Source organism: Gymnogyps californianus, chromosome 3 (genome assembly GCF_018139145.2).
Source record: "Gymnogyps californianus isolate 813 chromosome 3, ASM1813914v2, whole genome shotgun sequence".
In the NCBI taxonomy this organism is placed as follows: domain Eukaryota; kingdom Metazoa; phylum Chordata; class Aves; order Accipitriformes; family Cathartidae; genus Gymnogyps; species Gymnogyps californianus.
The window spans coordinates 77,876,164-77,895,644 of record NC_059473.1 but is presented as its reverse complement, the minus strand read 5'-3'; the positions used below and the strand labels follow the sequence as shown (position 1 = coordinate 77,895,644).

Genomic DNA, 19,481 nt, shown 5'->3' with positions numbered 1-19,481 from the left:
ACTTTACCACAGTGCTGCATCCTCCTTCTTGCTCAAGTCTGTGTTTCCGTGACTGTTATATTCACACGAAAGCTCCCCATTTTGTACACCAGTCATCATTTCAAAACAACGTGGAAAAGGTGTATTTCATGTTCCTTTTTATTTATAAGAGGGCTCTTGTTAGAGACCTGCCTTGGTGCAGTACCTTCTGGGTGTGTTTTATCACCAGCTTGCTAAGCAGAACATCTCAGGGGCTTACTCCAACAGACTGTAAGTAACAAGAACAAAGCAGCAATACTCATTAAACCTCTAGTCTTGGTTACTCGTTTAAAAAAGAGTTGTGCACTCTTAAACATGCTAAAAAGCTCTCGAGATTTCCAGAGCTTTTCAGCAATGCACCATTTTTTAAGCTAATAATCTTTTCCAGCCATCTTAGAAGCTTTGCCAATCTGCCAAGCCTGGCTGGCACAGGTCACCAGCTGCCTGAGGACGAAGCTGGTGATCACAGGCATGCACAGTTCTGCTCTCAGACAGTGAGGAAGTTAGAAATAAGATGAGCCGGTGCTGGTTGTATCTAAGAGTAAGTGTGCAGATGTCTGAGGAAGGTGTTTGCATCTCGTGTAAACATTGTTCTTATATTTTTGTTGTAGAAGATGATGTGTCAAATGTACAAATAATGTGTGCCTGGTGCCAGAAAGTTGGAATCAAGCGCTATTCCCTGAGTATGGGAAGTGAAGTGAAATGCTTCTGCAGCGAGAAGTGCTTTGCAGCTTGCCGAAGAGCATATTTCAAGAGAAACAAGGTAAGAGAAATAAGGAAAGATGTAACCTACATAGACATAGCTTTAATCAGGCCCAGCCTGGGTCTCATTTAGCATCTAATAGAAGCTCTTTTCTTTTGTTTTCTCTGTTTCACCTAGTCCCTCCACTTTTCATCTGTATTGTCTGTTGGACTGTCAGCCCTTTGCTAACCTTGTTTCTTTCAGTTTCCTTCAGCTCGATGCTTGGTTTTTGTGAGAGTCAGTGAATTTAAATACTAATAAGCATTAACATAAGAGTCCCAATTTGGCCTTAGAGTCTCAGGGTACTTGCTGCATATACGCAACTAAGAGGAGGTATCATGGAAATAGAGTAGAGAAGGGTTGCGTATGACAGTGTCACTAAGTCCCATGGTGTTGGGATCATGGCCAGTGGGTAAATGCTTTTAGGGCCTAAGTCTGGGTCCCATCACGATAGCGGACATCTTCCCACTGCTGCTAGTGAGCTCTAGTTTCATTCTTTTAAAGTGTATCATTACTAGTAGATTATCATTGCTGCAAAATTCAGACACTACACAGTTTTTGGGTTGGGGTAAGCAATGTTAGAACATCTAGAGTAGCGTGAAAACCCCTCCTACTCCATTTAAATTTAACTCTGTCTAAAATTAGAATGCAATCCTAATATTGAGTGTCTACAAAAACTGCTGTAATCACTGAAGTACAGTGCCTGAAAATGCCCTCTAGGTTACTTCAGCAGCTGTTTTTCTGCAGCAGAATGTGCAATATGTCATTTAAAGAAAAATAACAAAGGAATGCTCCAGCATTTTTAGTTGTTGAAAAAGTAGCTGTGTCCTTTTGGTGCCTCATAGTGTGAGTCTTTGGATAGCCTTTGTTGTCTTAGAAATGTTTATTATTCATAAAACCCTTTACATTTTGGTTTTCTAAATGATGCCATTTTCCCTCATGCTATGGAACATTTAAAGCCTGTCAAATTCAAACTGAATTCAGGTTTCTAAATCTGGTCTTTTACATCTGTGGTAATAAATAAGTACATATGGATCCTAGATTCAGGATGCAATGTTACAGCAAATTACCCTCCTTTATAAATTTGGGTCACATCATCCTGCCAAAAAAAAAAAAAAAAAAAAAAAAAAAGAAAAAAAGGAAAAAAATGCCTGAAGAATTAGGTTGCAAAAATCAGTAGTGTGGAATTTTAGTGACAGTCTTGGAGAATCAAGCTCATAATGTCTACTGGAGCAGACAGGCAAGTTCAAGTCATGTGAGTCTTCTGCGAGGAGTGGTGTTTACATCCTTTTTATCTAGAAAAAGCGTAGAGGAGGGACATACACGCTCCTTAGATGCTCCTCATTTTAAAAAAAGTTCCTATGGATGTATGTGTATGTGCACACATGCACGTTTAGGCACATGCAGTTCAATGTGCCTTACAACGTGTAAGACACTCTGGGGTGACAGGATCCAGATCACCGTCAGCTGATGCTCCCGTGACTTTCAGTCACAAATTTACGTAGGTAAGATAGTTCGTAGTAATGGAGGCATTGTCAGTGATCCTAGTTAGGTGGTCCTGTTGTTCAGCAGTGAAGAGTACCAAATAATTTGGGAAACCTTGGGGACGCAGATGAAAGAACCACCAGTTCATGGTGGATTCTCTTTCATCTACAGCTTAGATCTGGAAATAGGAAGTTTAGATCCCTTACTGAATGAAAACAAATACGTTACCATAATGCATAGGTGTACTTCAACCTTCTACTGACCCATGAGTAGTAGGATTCAGTAATAGTTTATAGCCATGAATTCAATCAGTCAGGCAATATATGAAAAAGTTCCCTTTTACCTGACTTACAATTTATTACCCTTGTGCTTTGTTGGAGGCCTCCTTGTCCTTGTATTATGAGAAAGGATGAATTAGAGCATCTCATTCCCCCTGGCTCCCTTTCCTACACCTCTGTTAACTTCTTCTGGAAGCTAAAAGATGCTGAATATTTCCATCCGGAAAGCTCTCTGTATCATTATTTTGTATATATCTAAATAACAATAGATGTTCCTAATCTTTTCATATACCATCATATCCCAGTGAAATGTCCTATTCTTCACTAAAGAGATTGCAAATTAACAAAATGTCGTATGGGAGGACTTGGCAAAACATGGTGACATAACATATAATTGATAACATGTTGGTTGCTGCATTGGATCCACTTCAAAGCTAAGCCAGTGAGTCAAATTTTCTTCCTCTTTGCACCTGTGGAATCTGGAATTGCACAGGATCTGACCCAGCAGGGGAAATCTGGAGCTGCCCCTTGCATGTGTATTTATGGCATTAGATGATCAGGGGACAGAATATTTAGGAAATGCTGCCGTTAAGTTCAGACAGGTACAGTAGAATTCAGCAGACCCTCATGCTTCTTGTTTTGCACTTCACCTGTTAGTAATAGAGCGGAGTCTTGAGGAACAAGATCAAAGGAACAAGGCTGCAATAGTTTCAGATTTAACCGCTGACCTTTAATCTGTTATTATTAGTCCAACAGTGTACCTGTCTTCTACATGAGTCTAATGCTTATTTATGTATTTGAGAAGTTATGCCATGCTACACTTCCTCGTTTTTCAAACGGAGGAGTAAAATAGTCACATTTCACCTGCCTTATGTATGTTTTAAACAGTGAATCTCTGCCACAATATAGTGTTCTATTACGTTAAATGTGTGCAGCTGCTGCATTTCTGGGAGCCAGTAGGACTTTGTGGTCACTTCATTTAAGGCCTGAATTTCCTAATGGGTTGTGTTAAGCAGTCTTCCCTCCCTCCCCTAGATAAGAAGTGCTGTAATAAGCGCTTGCTTAAAATGATAGGACTGTTTAAACAGTAAAGAATAAGTCATCACTAATGTCTCAAAACAGCACTAAGTAATGCTGCAAATTATCCATCCCTGAATGCCAATTGCTGTGTTCAGAATTAGGACTTTTGTTGTCATCCTAATAACAAAATCTTCTCCCATACACAGGGCAAACGCACGCTGAAGCGATGCATGCCCACAGATTCCCAGCTGGGAGAAGGCTTGGCATGAGACCACCTTGAAGTGTCCCCAGAGAACAACAGAAGTGCTCCAAAAAGCCCCAGGTTAGCTGGGCACTGACTGCTCCCAACCTCTAACTCCTTCTCAGACCTCTCCCACAGTAGGTTTAGCAAGAGTAGCAGCGCACTGGAATAAGCTGGTACCTTGCTGGCCTTGGGAGTGTTTGAACCCAAGCAGTTCAGTCAGAGGTGCACGTCAGTCCTTCTTGCCTTTTGTCCCAGCGGAGCTGTGTCCGTTTGTGCTCCAGAAGCTGTGCCCCTGCACCCTCTGCATCCGTATGTAGCCAGGGTTGTCAGGGAGCTTCGTGGCTGGGACGGGGAGTTTGTAAGGAAAAAGACTTGTGCAACTGTAAGTTGCTCTTCTCGTAAGAAATGCAAATTTTGCCCCAGGTATCCTGCAGTCATGACCATTTAAAATTATCTATATTAGCAACCATGCCTTGCGAGAATAGAAATATATATGTTTTGAAATTATAATGGGTCTCCCCACAGAGTGTAATTTTATCTAAACTACCAGAAATAAATAGAGAAAAAATTGGGGGTTTTGCCCCATTAGGCAAAAAGTGAAGTATTTAGACTAGATCTGATTTAGAAAAAACCTAAAAATACCACCACCCCCCACAAACAAAAATAACCCAAATCTGCATTCCTGCTCCTATTTGGTCTAGTATGCATAGTCAAACACACATAACGAACTACTGTATAATGATAACCTGTTGTGCGTAATGATACCAATTAAAAGGAAGCGTTGCAGGAAAAGGGAGCATTTTGTACTAATGTTTGTAATTGAAGATTTAAGATTTGGAGCTATTCTGATGCTCCCTTCCTTAGAGATTTAATTTTATAGGCCAACTAATATAAAGTTAAGTACCAAAGAGGCACATAAGGGCAAAAAGCACTAGACCACCAAGTTTCAGAATATTAAATTTAAAGGGAACGATTGAATTCATAATTGGATCCAGTGAGTTTGAAGCCTGAAAAGATTAATTTTGAAATTAAGTTTATTGACTCAATGGGTCAGAAAACAAATTCATTATGACCAAATAGCCAAACCTAGAATGAGGACTGAATTCATAGAGGTTATAGGCTCTGTTCACAAATATATTAAAGGATAATTTACTTGATTTGACTAAGACATCAGAGACGAAGTGACTGCAAGGTTGTCAGCCGGTATTTTATACTTGACCTTGTTCCTGTTTCGCACTGCCTTCCAATCAGGAAAAAAGATGATAGATGTTTTTGTTTACAGTGCAGTCAAATTTCATTTATACTAATAAACAAAAAGGTATAAATCAAAAAGTAAAAGTAAACTGCTGTTTAGCAGTATGAAGATGTAAACGATGATGGCTCTTTTCTCCCCATACAGGATAGTGACGGGCAACACTGTGTGTGAGTCAGTAGCACAGACAGGCAGTGTGTTTTATGCGCTTTTATCTCGTCTGCATAGCAAGAATGAATGTGAACAATCAAATGGGGCTGTAAGAAGTTGTACACATTTATTTAGTCCCGAGTTCCATTGCATTAGACACTTCCTTACATTTTCAAATTATATTTAAAGATGATAAAGTGTGCGCAACATCATAAAGCCTTAGTACTCCTGCCTGAGTAGTTTTTTTGTTAATTAATGTATATCACTATGTGATTAATATGGACATGTATACACAAACACATACTAAGAACTGGGAGTAAACAGAAGCTATCTTTCCCCAAAATAATTACTGAGGGTTGTCAGAGAAAGTTCTCTTGATTTCAAGCTTAATTGTGCAGCCTAACAGTGCATAAGAAACATTTAACGATCTCCCTGTTAAGTCAATGAGTAACAGCAAAAATATGTTACTTTCTTCTCTTTCTTATGCACCTGCAAAATTTAATTTGTAAAATGATCATCATTCATGGAAATTTGGAAAATTGCTTAAATCAACTTGATGCAAATAATGCCCCTCACAAAAAAAAAAAAAAAAAAAAAAAGCTTAGCTGTTACATCTTCCTTTAGAGTCTCTTTCCATAATAAGTTTTGAAACACATAGGGCTCTGAATAGAAAACCTGTTTCTCCCAGAGATTTAACTTGCGTTAGTTAGGTGTTCAGAAAGGTCAGTGTAGAGCAGGTGTCCTACCTGGTTTGCGTGAAATCATCCGTATTTGGTTATACGGAGCTGTAGAGCAGTGGGATTTAATAAACAGTTCACAAAGTTGCTGCTTCTGCTGTGGGTTTGCGTAGAACGTACGCATGTGTATTTATGAGTGCTTGTGTGTGTATGTGCACATCTGCCTGTGTGCGTACGCTTATTTGCCACAGCAGCCAATTAATAAGGCTTTTTGCAAATGCTTGAAGGTAGAAGGAGAAAAGACGACAAACATCTCCATAGCTATGATTGCTATGTCGAGATATAAACGAGTGCTGATGAGTGAATGCAGATGAGACGCTGAGTCTGCAGAGGATATAGTTCAAGCGTGGGGCACAATTGCAAACTTCTTTGAGGAACTATCTGGAGAAGGAGGGGGAAGGAAAACATCCTCCCTCAGAGGATGTTTTTAAAGTTTGTGGAGGGTAGGAGGCTGCAGACAGTGACCAAGAATCTGGAGCAGATACTGAGATATAAAGCAAATCCCGAGTTGTGAAAGAGATGGGTGGCATCAGTCAGAAAGGAGAAGAGTTGGCATCATTGTCTAGCTGTCATCAGCTGGCCTTTTTACTTACTGGATACTAAACCCAGAAGTTTCATAAAACTCCTTCCCAAAACCAGAGCTAGGATTTTTCATGATTAGAAGAGGCAAATGAAATTCCAAATTAGCCTACTGAGACCAGCAGTCAGAATATCTCACTGCTCACCCACAGCAAAGCAAAACGTATTAACATTGCTAACGATGAAATGCATCAGCACCTGACTGATGCCACCAATGCCTTAATGAAGGGATCTGGCAAACCCAGCATGCTTGTCAGTTTGCAAACTCAATGGACATTTTACTGTCCATCTGCTGCCATTTAATACTATAAATTTGAATCAAATTCCCATTGTCTGAATTACTAGCAGGTATCCAATGCAATTAAAAGGCGTGTTCACTTTTAATTTTAACCACCATGTCACATTACATCAGTCGTGTTGCATTCTGGCTACTTTGGTTATATCAAGATGAATATGCTAATTACAGCTTGAGAATCTGCTGCCTCTTGGACAGCAGGCATTTGATTCAAATGAAGCAACCAGTTTACGCGAGGTGTCCTCGCATCAGTTCTGGACAGCTTCAGTGATTGCATCTCTCCTTCTTGCCAGAAGTAGGTTTTGTTTACATACAGATGTTACAACAAAACACCACTAATTGCATTAGGACTTGACTAGAAATGCTTTTAAGGTTTTCGCGTGCTAGGTGTATGCGGTTTAGAGCAACAATTTGGATTTAAATAGATGCTATGACACCTTGATATGTGGAAGAAGTTGCTGCCTACCAGAGTGACTGAGGAGGAAAGATGGCCAGTAGCTGTTTTTCTGGAGGTTACTAAGGTGCTTTACTGAAGTCTTAAATCACTTAGGATGAATTTTTGGAGGGGAGAGGGAGACACTAGGGAGAAAACAGACATTTTGCTCCCTTAAAAAGTTTGGCAAGATAGACTTCATGATCTGTGTCCAGGACGTTTTTTTATCACCAAGGAATTTTTGATTAAAGAGTTTAGATGCATAACAATGATGCATTCAGAAAATGAACAGATATAATACACATGGGTGCTAACTTTACCTCTGAACCCCTTTGGCTCCAACCTATGTGAGCTCAGCAATTGCTCAATAAAATATTGCTCTCCCTTATGTTCCAGTGTCTCTGTTCAGGTTGCATTAGATTAGCCCGCGCTGCCTTGGCCTCGTATGAAATTAGGCACCTTCCAGCTTTGTTTCCACGTGGTCAACACAGAATGAGCATCAAGAACAGTCTTTATTCTGATGAAAACTTAAGGTAGATCTCCAAAGTGAATCTAATTTGCACAGATTATATTTGATGCCACTTTTCCCTTTCCTAAGGAACACATCAACCATTAATACTAATACGAGCTGGGCAAATAATGAAATGCATATTAAATAATATGTTTGTTCAAAAATATCATGACATTTGAATAAATTATTGCCTTAATGCATCTGTTCACTTATCAGTCAGCTCATTAACTTAGAGAAATATTGAAAAAGGAGCTTGAGTATTTTTTTTCACTCTATATATTTTTGTTTAAAAACTAAAATGTAGCAAATATGGTTTTCAAAAATACGTTTGGATTAGGAACAATGTTGTGAACGACACCCTCCATACACACTCCTGAAAGGACGTATGGAATATTACGATTAACCACGTAGTTTAACGGGGTGAAATTCTGCTCAGGAGGGGACCACGGTGGGCAGCAGTAGAAAACCTGAGGGGCCCAGCTGGAGGTGGAAGGTCATTTCTAGTCCTAAAGTTTCTCAGGAGCACACGTTGCTGTCACACTTCGCTCGTGGCGAATTTATTTGTGCAGGTGAGGCGGCAGTTCAGTGGAGTTGTGGCATTTCTTGTCAGCTGACGGTCTGTATTTAATTACTCTCTTACTCTCCCGAAGCGGTGACTTCTCTGTCCATCACGCATAGAAATCTTGGGACAAATTCAAGGATGAAATTGAGTCAGACCAAGGGAGTAAATCACGTCGTATATCTTTTAGCCCCTTCTAGGTAGGAGAGTTTCATCCCTTTTAGGTTTGTTTGCAATCATTTGCTGGTATATGGGAAGACTAAAGAAACCCTTACACACATTAACCTTGAATCTGGCCTCGTAAGTCTAATTGAGGCTAGGAGAGGCCAAATGGATACAACTTATAAGCTGCTGGATGAACAGGAGAATCTACTACCGGGAATTGTTAGTTAAAGTCAGCTTCTTGCCGTGTATCAAGCCGTGCTTGATGTGCAAGTGTTAAACTTGCTGGAAGAACGAGGTGGGTTTTATAGGGCAAAAGTCTGAAAATGTCAAATATCTTTCCTGTAGAAAATCGTTTCTGCAATAATAAAAGACTGTTTGCTGGCCAGCTAAGTTCAGTGACGGGCTGTGCTCTGTCAAAAACCCAAGCATTTACAACTCATGCATTTGAATTTAAATTGGGCTGAAAGTAAACATATGTTGCAAGTTGTCAGCCTGGATGCAATTTTGTATCTAAAGTAAATGTACTCATCTGTTTAATAATTTTTAGAAACAGTCATAAAGTATCTGATGGTGGGGGGGGGGGGGGGATGTGCACGCGCATGGCTTCAGCTGGGTTTGGTTTATTTAATCTCCTGCCTAAAAAGCAGGAGGCCGGACTCTGCCTCCGTTGCATGGAGGGGCTGTTGGAGATGCTCAGGCAGGAGCCAACTCTTTTGGCTGGCACACACGGGGTGGGCAGGGGGAGACGCGGCTCCATTGCTGTCCATTTACTTTAAAAGCAGAGCAGAGCGTCTCTCTGGCTCTTATCTGAGCTTTGCGAGGGGAAGGATCTTCAGTGGGGTATGATAGCTCGGCACAGCTTTACTGCAGAGTGTGTGAGACCATCAAGGACTCAACTTCCCCCATTAGCACTGGCCAAATGCAGTAATTTTCCCCGTATCGCATAGATGGATGCAGCAGTGCAGTGTCTCGTATGCCTGTGGCCCGCCCTTCCCCTGAAATTCGGACTGTCAAATGAAAGGGGAAACCTGTTGAGTTAGAAATCAAACAACAACTCAGTCTCGATTACTCTTATTATTTTTAATTTAGCCCCAGGCTTTCACAGTCACGGTGCACAGTGCTACTAAATCAGGTGAAGAGTGCTCCTAGAACTAAATACAAGTCTTAAAAGCTTAATCTAGAGATTAAAACAGAACTCTGACATTTAGATATTTATGAGGAGGTAGGTTTGAATAATTTCATGGTGTAGTAGTATATAATGGTCAACTTTGGCCGTTGTCGAACGGTTCAGTCTCATGCCTCCATTTGTAGAAGCAATGTATCAATATCAATGCCTTGATAGGGCAGCCCCCCACTGAGTTTCATCTAATGCACGGGCATTAAAAGAACAGGTAGCCGTACTCCTAACTTCCATGTCGGAAGATGGTAACTTCATCCTAAAGAAAGGAAGGACGAGGAGCTCTGAAAGAGAAGGCTCTAAAATACCAAGGAAAAGGGTTAACTAAGAGAAAGTTTTAAAAAAGGGAAAAAAAGAAGCATTGAATCACTCTGGAGGCTATTTAAGAACACCATATTAGATGCACAGATGGTACGTATACCTCTGAGCAAGGAAAAAGTAGAAAGGGGAGAGTAAATCTGGCATAGTTAAGTGAAGAAGTGCATAAGCTTAAAGGGACACTGTCAACTTAAAAATCACACTTTTATTGAAAAATTTGTTACCTACTACTGTTACAAACAACACCTATGATTACTGTAACTGAAAGATGAGACAAAAAACTCCCTCTGCTTTTTGATGTGCTTCCTTTGGGCCCGATCCAGATTCCATTGGCGTCAGTGGGTGACGTCCCATTGCTTGTAGTGAGCTCCGGATCAGGCCCTGTGCATATTTGCCTGTCCATTGTGTACGGGCAGTTTCATTATTTTGCATGCGGTCTGTTTTCTTATTGTTTCTGTGGTTTTTTGCACAGCAAGAGAGGAAAAAACATTTTTGCCAATTTGGAAGCGTGGTTGTTAAACTATGGAAATGCCATCGAGGTCCCAGGCGCGCTTGTACCAGAAATACCAAATGTTTTGCTTTTTAAAGATAAAACTCATCCTTCAAAACATTTGAAAATGCGATCAAGTCAGTTATAACCAAAGGTCCCTGAGATAAAGTGCAGAAATAAAAGGACAAGGAAATTATCTGAAAGATGTACATACAAGGCACTGTAGAAGGTGTAAGAAAAGTGTCTCTGTAGAAAACAAAAAGCCACCTGTAAGTCCCCGTGCCCATAGGCCACCCAGCCGTGATTCCGGCCCCTTTTGAAAAAGCAGAACAGCAGAAAAATTTAATTAAATTTTCTGCGTCCATCTTCACCGCAGAGGATGATGAGGAAATTCCTGTTCCAAGGACACTTTTCACAGGAAATCAGAGTGTGGCCTTATAACAGAAATTGAAGTCTCTTAGGAGGAAGTTAAGGAGCAACTTCAGCAACTCAAGAGCAGTAAATCACCAGGAGCAGATGGTACTCAGCCGAGTGTTCCTAAGGAAATAAAAGTGTGAAGCAGCAGAGATATTGACAAGGATCTGCAATATATCATTAAAACCAGCAACTGTTCCTGAAAATTTAGAAGTCATTTGTATGGTGTTTAAAAAAAAAAAGAGATAAGGTTGCTTTGCTTTCTTCTTGAGCATAGGAAATAAAGCTGAGAGTTCCTAAGTAATTTTTATTTGATTTGCTTAACAGCACAATAAAGTATCTTTCAGTTAGGCATGACCTGGCAGGTTGTAGCATTACAAAGAACAGCTGGGATATAATTTTTATACATAACAGCTTTTAGACAAAGATATTTAGGTGAACATTGTTTATTTGGACTCAGGATCACATTTGCTGTATAAGGTTGTTTATTTTTCATGTGTTATTTGATGTCTATGGGCAGTCTGATGCCCTCCACGGAAACAATGGATGCATTTTGGCACAGCAGCATGCCTCGGTCCACGTTTTCATATGAAGTTGGACATTTAAATAAGAAGCTGATTGCATTCCAAAGGACCCGAGTTTACTGCCAACACAAAAATTACTTTATAATGCTGAGGAATGTTTTTATATGTGCTACAAAAGTTTTTAATTCAATTTGCTACAGAAAAATTAATTGTTTTTAGAAAAAAGTTGAATTTTTCAACAAAAAGCAGATACTTCAATGCACAAACCCGCTCAACCAAATCCCCATTTTCTGTAGTTATACCATATGGGCAAGGAGTAACAGAGGAGTACAGAGGTTTTGCCAAGCAAACACAGCTAGTATGTACACGCGCGCACGGAAATCAGCCGAGGGAGGGAAATTAGAAGTTCTAATGGATTTGGAATTTAGTAAAGCACTTGAAATAGCATCTCATGAAATCTTACCCTCAGATTAATTCAAATTACTTTGGCTATGAGCACTGTCAAGTGGCCTGAAAACGAGCTCAAGGAATAAAGTAAAGGGTGGTGATAAAGAGCAGCCTATCAGGTTGTGGATAGAGAAGTGCCAGAGGGACTTCCGTGAGGTTGGTCATGTTTCATATTTCATTAATGATCTCCAGGAGTGAACAGAGAGCAAGTTCACAAACTCTGCAGATGATACTAAACTAGGAGGAGTTGCAGATACCAGACAGGACAGAAAATAATTCTCTGGAGAAATTAGAAATAATGAAAAAAAACCCAACTAAATTACTTGTACTTTGACAAAAATGAGTTGATATGTCTAGGGGAAAAAAAACCCAACATGAAAAAAATATTTTAGTGGAATGAGTGAAGCTGGACAAGAGGCTAAAGCTGAGGATAGGTAAGGGCAATAAGTTGAACTGTGCAGAGGTAATGGTAGTTAAATGGCCATAGCTAGGGTCTGGAGCATGGAGCTGTTGAGGAGGATATTTGGGTGGTTGCTGAAACATGGATAGAGCAAGGAGCAGCAAGATTTGGAGGGAGTTTGGACGGGCAGGGTTAAGGGATGAGCAGAGTTAAAGATGATTTAGGGAATACGAAGGTGTTAAGCCTGTGGAGAAGGAGGAGAAGGCTGGAAAGAAGTTGATCTTTTGCAATTTTGATGTATAATACTTCGATGTGTTAGCACTTGGAACTGTGGCCTTAAATGAGCTGCTTTGCTTGGGACAGACTAAGCTGGGACGAGCAAACACTAGTAAATACCGAAGCTGGCACTGGCAGAGGGAACGCATACACCGTCTTCTGTGTATTTTCCATCTCCAACTTCTGCAGAAATGAAAGGATAGCATACTCGGATTCAGCAGGCAATATTACTTCCCAAAATTGCACTGCCCATTTTTAGACTGAACTATCACAAATAGTAGTTAAAGGCCTGAGCCACAAGCCACTGAAATAAACAGGCGTGCTCTGTCCGGAGTAGCAGTTGAACTAGGCCTGAAATTAAATAGTATGGTTGCATAGGTTTGATAAAACTGATGATTATTAGCAAAATATGTAGCTAAGCCAAGTAAAAGAGCAACGGAAACCAAACCTCATTCATCAGAGATATTGCCTGCCAGTGTAAGCCCCAGATGCATCCTATAACTGCATAGATTATAGGATATTTTTCACTCCTTCCTTCAGGTATTGGCTGTTGTCAGCTGCAATTTGCCAGATGAGATGAACAAATGGGCTGATCACTATGGCGAGACCCATCTTCCTAATCAGAGTGGTTGCACTGATGGCATAGCAAGCGTGAAGGGCTCCATGACATAATCCAAATCTAAATTGACGTGTCCCATTTGGTTGGCCAAATACATAACTGGTGTAAGCAGGCGTAGCTTTATTAAAATCAATGGGGCTACTTATATCAGCTGTAATTTTGGCCCAGTGTTGGAATTTTAATAGCTTAATTTAGTTCTTACTGGGTCTGGAGAAGCAATAGGTTTGCTATAGTGTCACTGGAAAGTTTTTTTTATTATTATCATGAAAATGAAAAAGTTTTGTCTCACTTTCAGTCATCCTTAAATCTCTCATAAAAATTTTCAACATTCATAATGCAGTTATCAGTGTCACCACACTGCTCATTTGAAGTATTTTGAAAATGTCAGTATTTTCTAATATTTACTGTTGATGAAAATATGGAAAGTGTAGAAGACTTTTTATAAAAGGATTAAAGCAATATGTGAGGTTGTGTTCAATCTCACATAGTAAGGGCTATTTTTAAAGAAGTGTCATGTAGAACTCTAATTCATTATATCTAGTCATTTCAGTATAAAATGTAATGTGTAGCACTTCCACCATGCCTAACTTTTCCAAAGAACACAAGCAGAGATATTAGAGCATGTTGCATAGTTTGTAAGATGTTTCCTAAAATTGGTTTCCTAAAGACAGCTAATCGCAAGTGTGGTTATTTTGAGCTTTTTGTTTCTTCAGCCTTGAACTTACTTTTGAATAACTCAATATAAATTGCAGAACAGAATATGCAGTAAGGTACTGACCACCAGTTTCAAAACAAAGGAGGTATTTTGGTCTTGCGGATGTCAGGGGCAATATTTCCACTGATGTCAGTAGGATGACAACTGAATCCCAAGCTATAAGCCAATGGTGGCATTTCAACAGGAAAAATGAGGAATTAGATATTTGTCTGTGTACTTCGTGATCTACAACTATCACTTTTTGCTGATAAAGCTGTATAAGGTATTTTAAATTTAACCTAATTTATATTAAATAAAATAAAGCCCAGGTCTGCCACACTTAGGCTGCATAGCTCTTTATTCTCTAGTAGCCCAGGGCAGGGAGGTAATGCACATTTTTCCTCCTTCACCATTCTGCCTTATCCTTTCCCTTGCTTTATTAAGTGGAACCTTTCTAGCCTTCGCAATACAGCTACCAAACTTTTAACCTCTCTCTGGCTATGTCTTCCTATATTTCCTAACCTGTTTCTGCATTTTCACTGGCAAGGTTAGGATAAGGTATGGCATTTACTGTTCCGTGTTGTGTTCTGTATTTGCAGCGTGTCTTGTGTTGTCTTATGGATGTTTTCTTAGGTTGTTTTTTTGGGTGAAAGGTACCGAGGAGATTCTCAGTTGTTTTTTCTCTTTGCCCTTAATGGGGTTTAACTTACCACCCCATTAAACAGTCATTTCTTATGTGCAATTGTGATTACTGGAATGTAGGTTGCTATTATTAATCATCTTTCCATTCGTACTGTTACATTAATCATGCGAGGAGACGCGGGGTGTGAGTTTGGATCCAGCAGGATGACAACTTCTTGTTCGTGGTGATCTGAAATTCAACCCGTGAAGCAAAGAATGACTTTTACAAGTCATTTTCATGTTTGCCAATTTTGAAGGCAGCTCTGTGCCATTTTGCAGTACTCCATGCTAATTGTGACCCGTGTGGATTTAGAGATTTCATGAATAATACAAGAGATGCAGGAGCAGTTGGAAAAAAACAGTTTCGCACGTTGTTTGTGTCAGGGCTCAGTAATGGATTTACCCTCGAATGCAGCCACCGCTAAGAAGACATTCTGGTTTCCAGGGCCTCACACTGCGCATGCAGGAGTCATTTCAGTTTTGCACGCACGGCTCTCTAGCTGCTCTCCCTTTGTTTCCAAATAGCGCGTGCTCTGCTGCATACATGTGCCTTCACATATTCCTACAGGAAATCTACTTTCATGCCCAAGAGGAAGAAAGTCTAGCACGTTTTCTGCAAATAAGTGTGTTCCTTTGGGAAGCGAGCTTGCAGAGGAGCAAAGAGGACAGTACAGCTGTAAACATTCTGCTCGGAGATAATCAGCGCCCCAGCAGGAGCACCTTCCCCGCACAGCTGTACAATTCCCTTTGCTCTCTAGAAGGCACTGCACCCTACGTGCAGTTTCCAAGCTACATTTAACACAATTGCCCATCAGCACTTAGGAAGCAGTTACCACAGAAACCCAGCAGAGACCAATTAGTCACATGATTAAATTAATTAAAATAACCCAGGGTATCTGCCATCTTGCTTCTTTCTGCTACGCATAGCGCATGACCCAGGCGGAGCTGTAATTGGGTAGCATTATTGTGCCTTTTAATCCTAGAATCATCTTCATACTGTACTGGAGGTGGTCTTTGATTTTTCCGTTTCCACTGGTCTGCATAAATCCCTTCCCAGAGATCCGCGTTATTCCCTTGCTGCAGAGATGCATTATTCCTTTTCTGGAGATCTGTGTTACTGCACAAAAACATTCTCCAGCCCCCTCAACAAGCCAAGTAGTATCAAATTTACAAAACATCAGATTTAACAACAGTGAGATTTGTTATGTTTGGGATAAGAGGATTTGGAAACATTTTCAATTGCACAGCTAAGACTTTTGGAGGTCTTTAATGACAGCTCTAACAATACTTGCCAGAGAGAGCTCTGTAATATGTATTAGCACTTGACCTGAGAATTGTAAAGCACTAAGAAAAGACTGTATGTTGTGTCTTCATTTCCCAAGTAATACTGTTATTGCAGTGGGGCACATTTAAGTGGAACAAGCTGTCTGCCTTGTAAGACTGCTTCCTGGGAAAGGCAGGCAGTTCGGTTTCCTCGCTCGTTTTTAAAACCTAGAAATGCACAGTCATATTCTAACTTAGTAAATCAGTCCTTTGTCCTTGGTCCTTTGGCTGCCCTGATAATGGCATTCCCTGAATATCCATGTCAGCTATGGTTTTCTTCTATTATATCAGTGTCATACTTCTGCATGCACACAAATCATCTCTACCTGAAATGGCATAAAACACGGAACATTGCAATTTCCATCTCATCAAACATTTGCTGGTGACTGCTCTGAAGTTACCTTGATCCATGGCACCAAAGGAAAAAAAAATAATAGTACTATTTCTGGCCCCAGAGTACAGAGCAGCTTGCCTCTCCAAAGAAGATTCCATACAAACAGACTTGACAAAATAGCATGCGTAAATTACACGGCTCTGATGCATTAATTCTTGCCTAACAGAGCAAGTGGCAACAACACTACATCTACAATGGATGGGTATAAGATGGAAGAAATGAAGTCTGTGGGTTAATGTATAAATAATCAACTCTTACGGAATTTGCAAATATTATGGAAGAAAGCTAGCAGGTTTTGCGTGTGCTGTATTGCTAAAGTGCCATGCACAAACACATTTGCTAAGCTTAACTGGCTCTGACTAGCCCATCAGGAAGGATGTACATGTTTGGCAGTGCTGAGGCACAGATGCTCCAATAGGAGATAGGGTCTAGTTGTGAAATGGGGTCTCTGTCCACCAAAGTAATGTCAGTGACAAACGTGAGCCTCCACTATGTCACAGCACGTTTCCCGAGGTGAAGCAAGCCTTTGTGCCAGGTATAATGTGGGTCTGTGATTTTACAGAAATTATCCCCAACTGACCAACATCACCTGCATCCCGGACACATGCACACACACAAATTACCAGGCATAAGTGAAACCAGTGCTCCGACTGTTTCCATTTTACTCGTGTTTTATTTGTAAATTGTCATGGGCTGCTGCAGTGTGTATCATACCAGCTGAAAAATTGCCTCTCGTGTAATGTTTGATCTTGCTATTTTTGCAATAAGTGACAGTAAGTACACTGAGAAAGAAATTCTCCATGGGATCACCCAGTTTTACAATGTAGTAGTCCCATAGAAATTGGTTGAATTATGTTTCTATAAAACTGAAGTAAACTAGTGGAAAATCTGGTCTGAAGATTGTAGATGCAGCGGCCACATGCTGTTGTTTCCAGAATTAAAAAATGTCCCATAAATATACTCACGAAAAGGATCATGAGAAGGATGCTTTCTGTTTCATATTTAAAGTACTTCATCAACAAACCTGCCTACTAAGTTCTCAAAGCTTTTCTTCCTTTCTAATGCAGAAGAAAAAGCTTTTTTTTTTTTTCAGATTAGAGCAAAGAAAAGTTTTGACTGCAGTTTCTTGTCATGCTACGTAAAATAAATGTGTCTGAAAGCAAAGGACAGGCTCTTCCGTAACAGCCAAAGTGATGGCAAAGGCTGAGGTGTCTCTTTTGAAGTTTCCAATATAAATAGGAAGGGAGGGGTTTTGCTTTGAAGTACAGGTGCCCTATGTTCTCGATACAAGTTTCTTAGTATGGGTTTCTAGCTTTTCCCAGGGAACAGACAGGCCCCCTCAGCTGAGCGTTATGGAGGAGCGAATGGTGATGGAAATATGGGTCCCTCTCTCAGTCGTCCTTGGAGTGGGATTCATAAATGAGAGAGCAGGGACTGAAGTGGTTCAGTACATGCCGCTGTGCCATATCTGCGTTTGAGAGTGATGTGCTGACCTCTTCCTGAAGCAGGAGACGGAGCAGTCCTGTGGGCACTGTTCTCTTCACCGGGTAGTTGGAGGGTTCATAGGGGCACTTCTCAAGTACAGTCACTGAGCTGCTGCTGGGATGGTCACTCCAGGAGCACAAAGATTAGAGGTAGGCATTACAGAAAAAGAGAAGTACTGGGGAGTAAAGAACATGATGTTTCAATTGTGGAGGTATTGGGCAGGGGGAGGTTTGCAAAGGACTTCAGCGGGATTCCAGGCTTCCTTTATAAAAAGGTGAATAAATTATATTTGCCCTCCTTGGAATAAGAAAAAGGAAGGATATAAAAGGAAATTCGATGAAGTGCAAGCAATTTTGAAATAACTATTGTGAATGTTATAAACGCACAGTGTATTGCATGCCAGAATAAATGAAAGCAAATCAAGATAGCAAAAGAATTTTGGTGGAATATTTTCTGCTCACCACAGTAGCCGAAGCAAAGAGTAAAGAGCCATATCGTAACAATTTGATTTTCGTAGGTGTTGTGAACAGCTCATCTCTCAGGAACTGTGATGGGGCTTACAGCTAGACATCCACGTCTGTGAAAGTCAGGTCATCTTTGGCCCGTTCATAGGCAGGCTGAAGTCAGTAGGAAGCCTGAGCTGAGTGGCAGTAAAGTGATTAGCATTTGGCTTACATGATTTTAAACAGGAGGAATGGATAAAACATGTACTTCTGAATCATTTATGTTTGATGTTTTTGTGTGGTACAGGACATGTAAGAGACTCTTCAGGCCTAAGTAAATAGTCTGATGCATCGCATGAGGAGTGCCAATGAAAGAGAAATGCAGTGCCCTCTCAGAGTCAGGGAGAAGGTAATATAGGTGAGAGGAGGATAATTTTGGGGGGTTCCTTTTTGCAAAGAAGTCACTGCTGCTAGTTCAGAAAGAGCTGGTGAACCTACAGCAGTCCAATATCCAGGATTCATCCATTTCTAATCTCTCCACTCATTTGTATTCCTAAAATGGCTCTGACATAGAAGCAGTTAGGGCAGAAATAACCTCCTGGAGGCCATCCAGGCATTTCCCTACATTGCAAGAGGGTTTGTTTAATTTAATCCTAGTCTGTCCTCATGGCATTACTAGACAAAAGCATATAATAAATAGTCTGAGAGACTGTAAGGAGGTACTCTCTCTTTTGATGTATTTCAATAGCTTTCCTCAACTCCTTGAAGTCCAGAAAGTTTAACAGAATAAGTAAAAGTTCACAACTAACTTTCCCAGCTTGTATATAGTATTAACTGTGTAGGCTGTGGGGTTGAATTCTGGTCATTCTCATCAGTTTGTCTGGAGTGATTTTAATAGATTAACTATTTATTTTGGAACAGCTGTATTCACAAGTGGGCCATTGCTTTAGGCATGGACCTGTTAGTATGAAGGATGTTGCGGGTATTCTTGATTAGAAACAGTGTACAATTTTGGATAAACGTCAGGTGAGAATTATCTAACTCAAAGGGGGGGACAGCTGGGATAAAGGAAGATCCAGGTGATTCCAGTTTAGACGATACAGCTTGTTCTGAGGCCATTTGGATAGGACCCAGTTTCCAAAGCCGTATCCTCTATGGCTTGTGTTATCATTCAGGCTTTATGTAAACTGGATGGGAGTCATTTTGCTGTTGCCTGTTTCTCCAAAATTCCTTTGTCTGAAGGCTCAACACTTTTTACTTTTCTCAGCAGCATTTCCATTAGTCTTGATTTCCTTTGCCCGCCCTCTCCCTCCTGCCACCAGCTCCTG

General features: G+C 40.5%; 1 protein-coding gene across 2 annotated transcripts in view; it reads left to right on the top strand.

Annotated features, from left to right (window-relative positions):
• The window catches only part of SOBP (sine oculis binding protein homolog), a 116,292-nt gene that overhangs the window by 23,083 nt on the left and 73,728 nt on the right, over positions 1-19,481 (top strand). For both annotated transcript variants that reach the window (XM_050894544.1, XM_050894546.1), the window contains exon 4: positions 630-781. In XM_050894544.1, the coding sequence (XP_050750501.1) occupies positions 630-781 (152 nt within the window). The remainder of the gene's footprint in view (positions 1-629; positions 782-19,481) is intronic.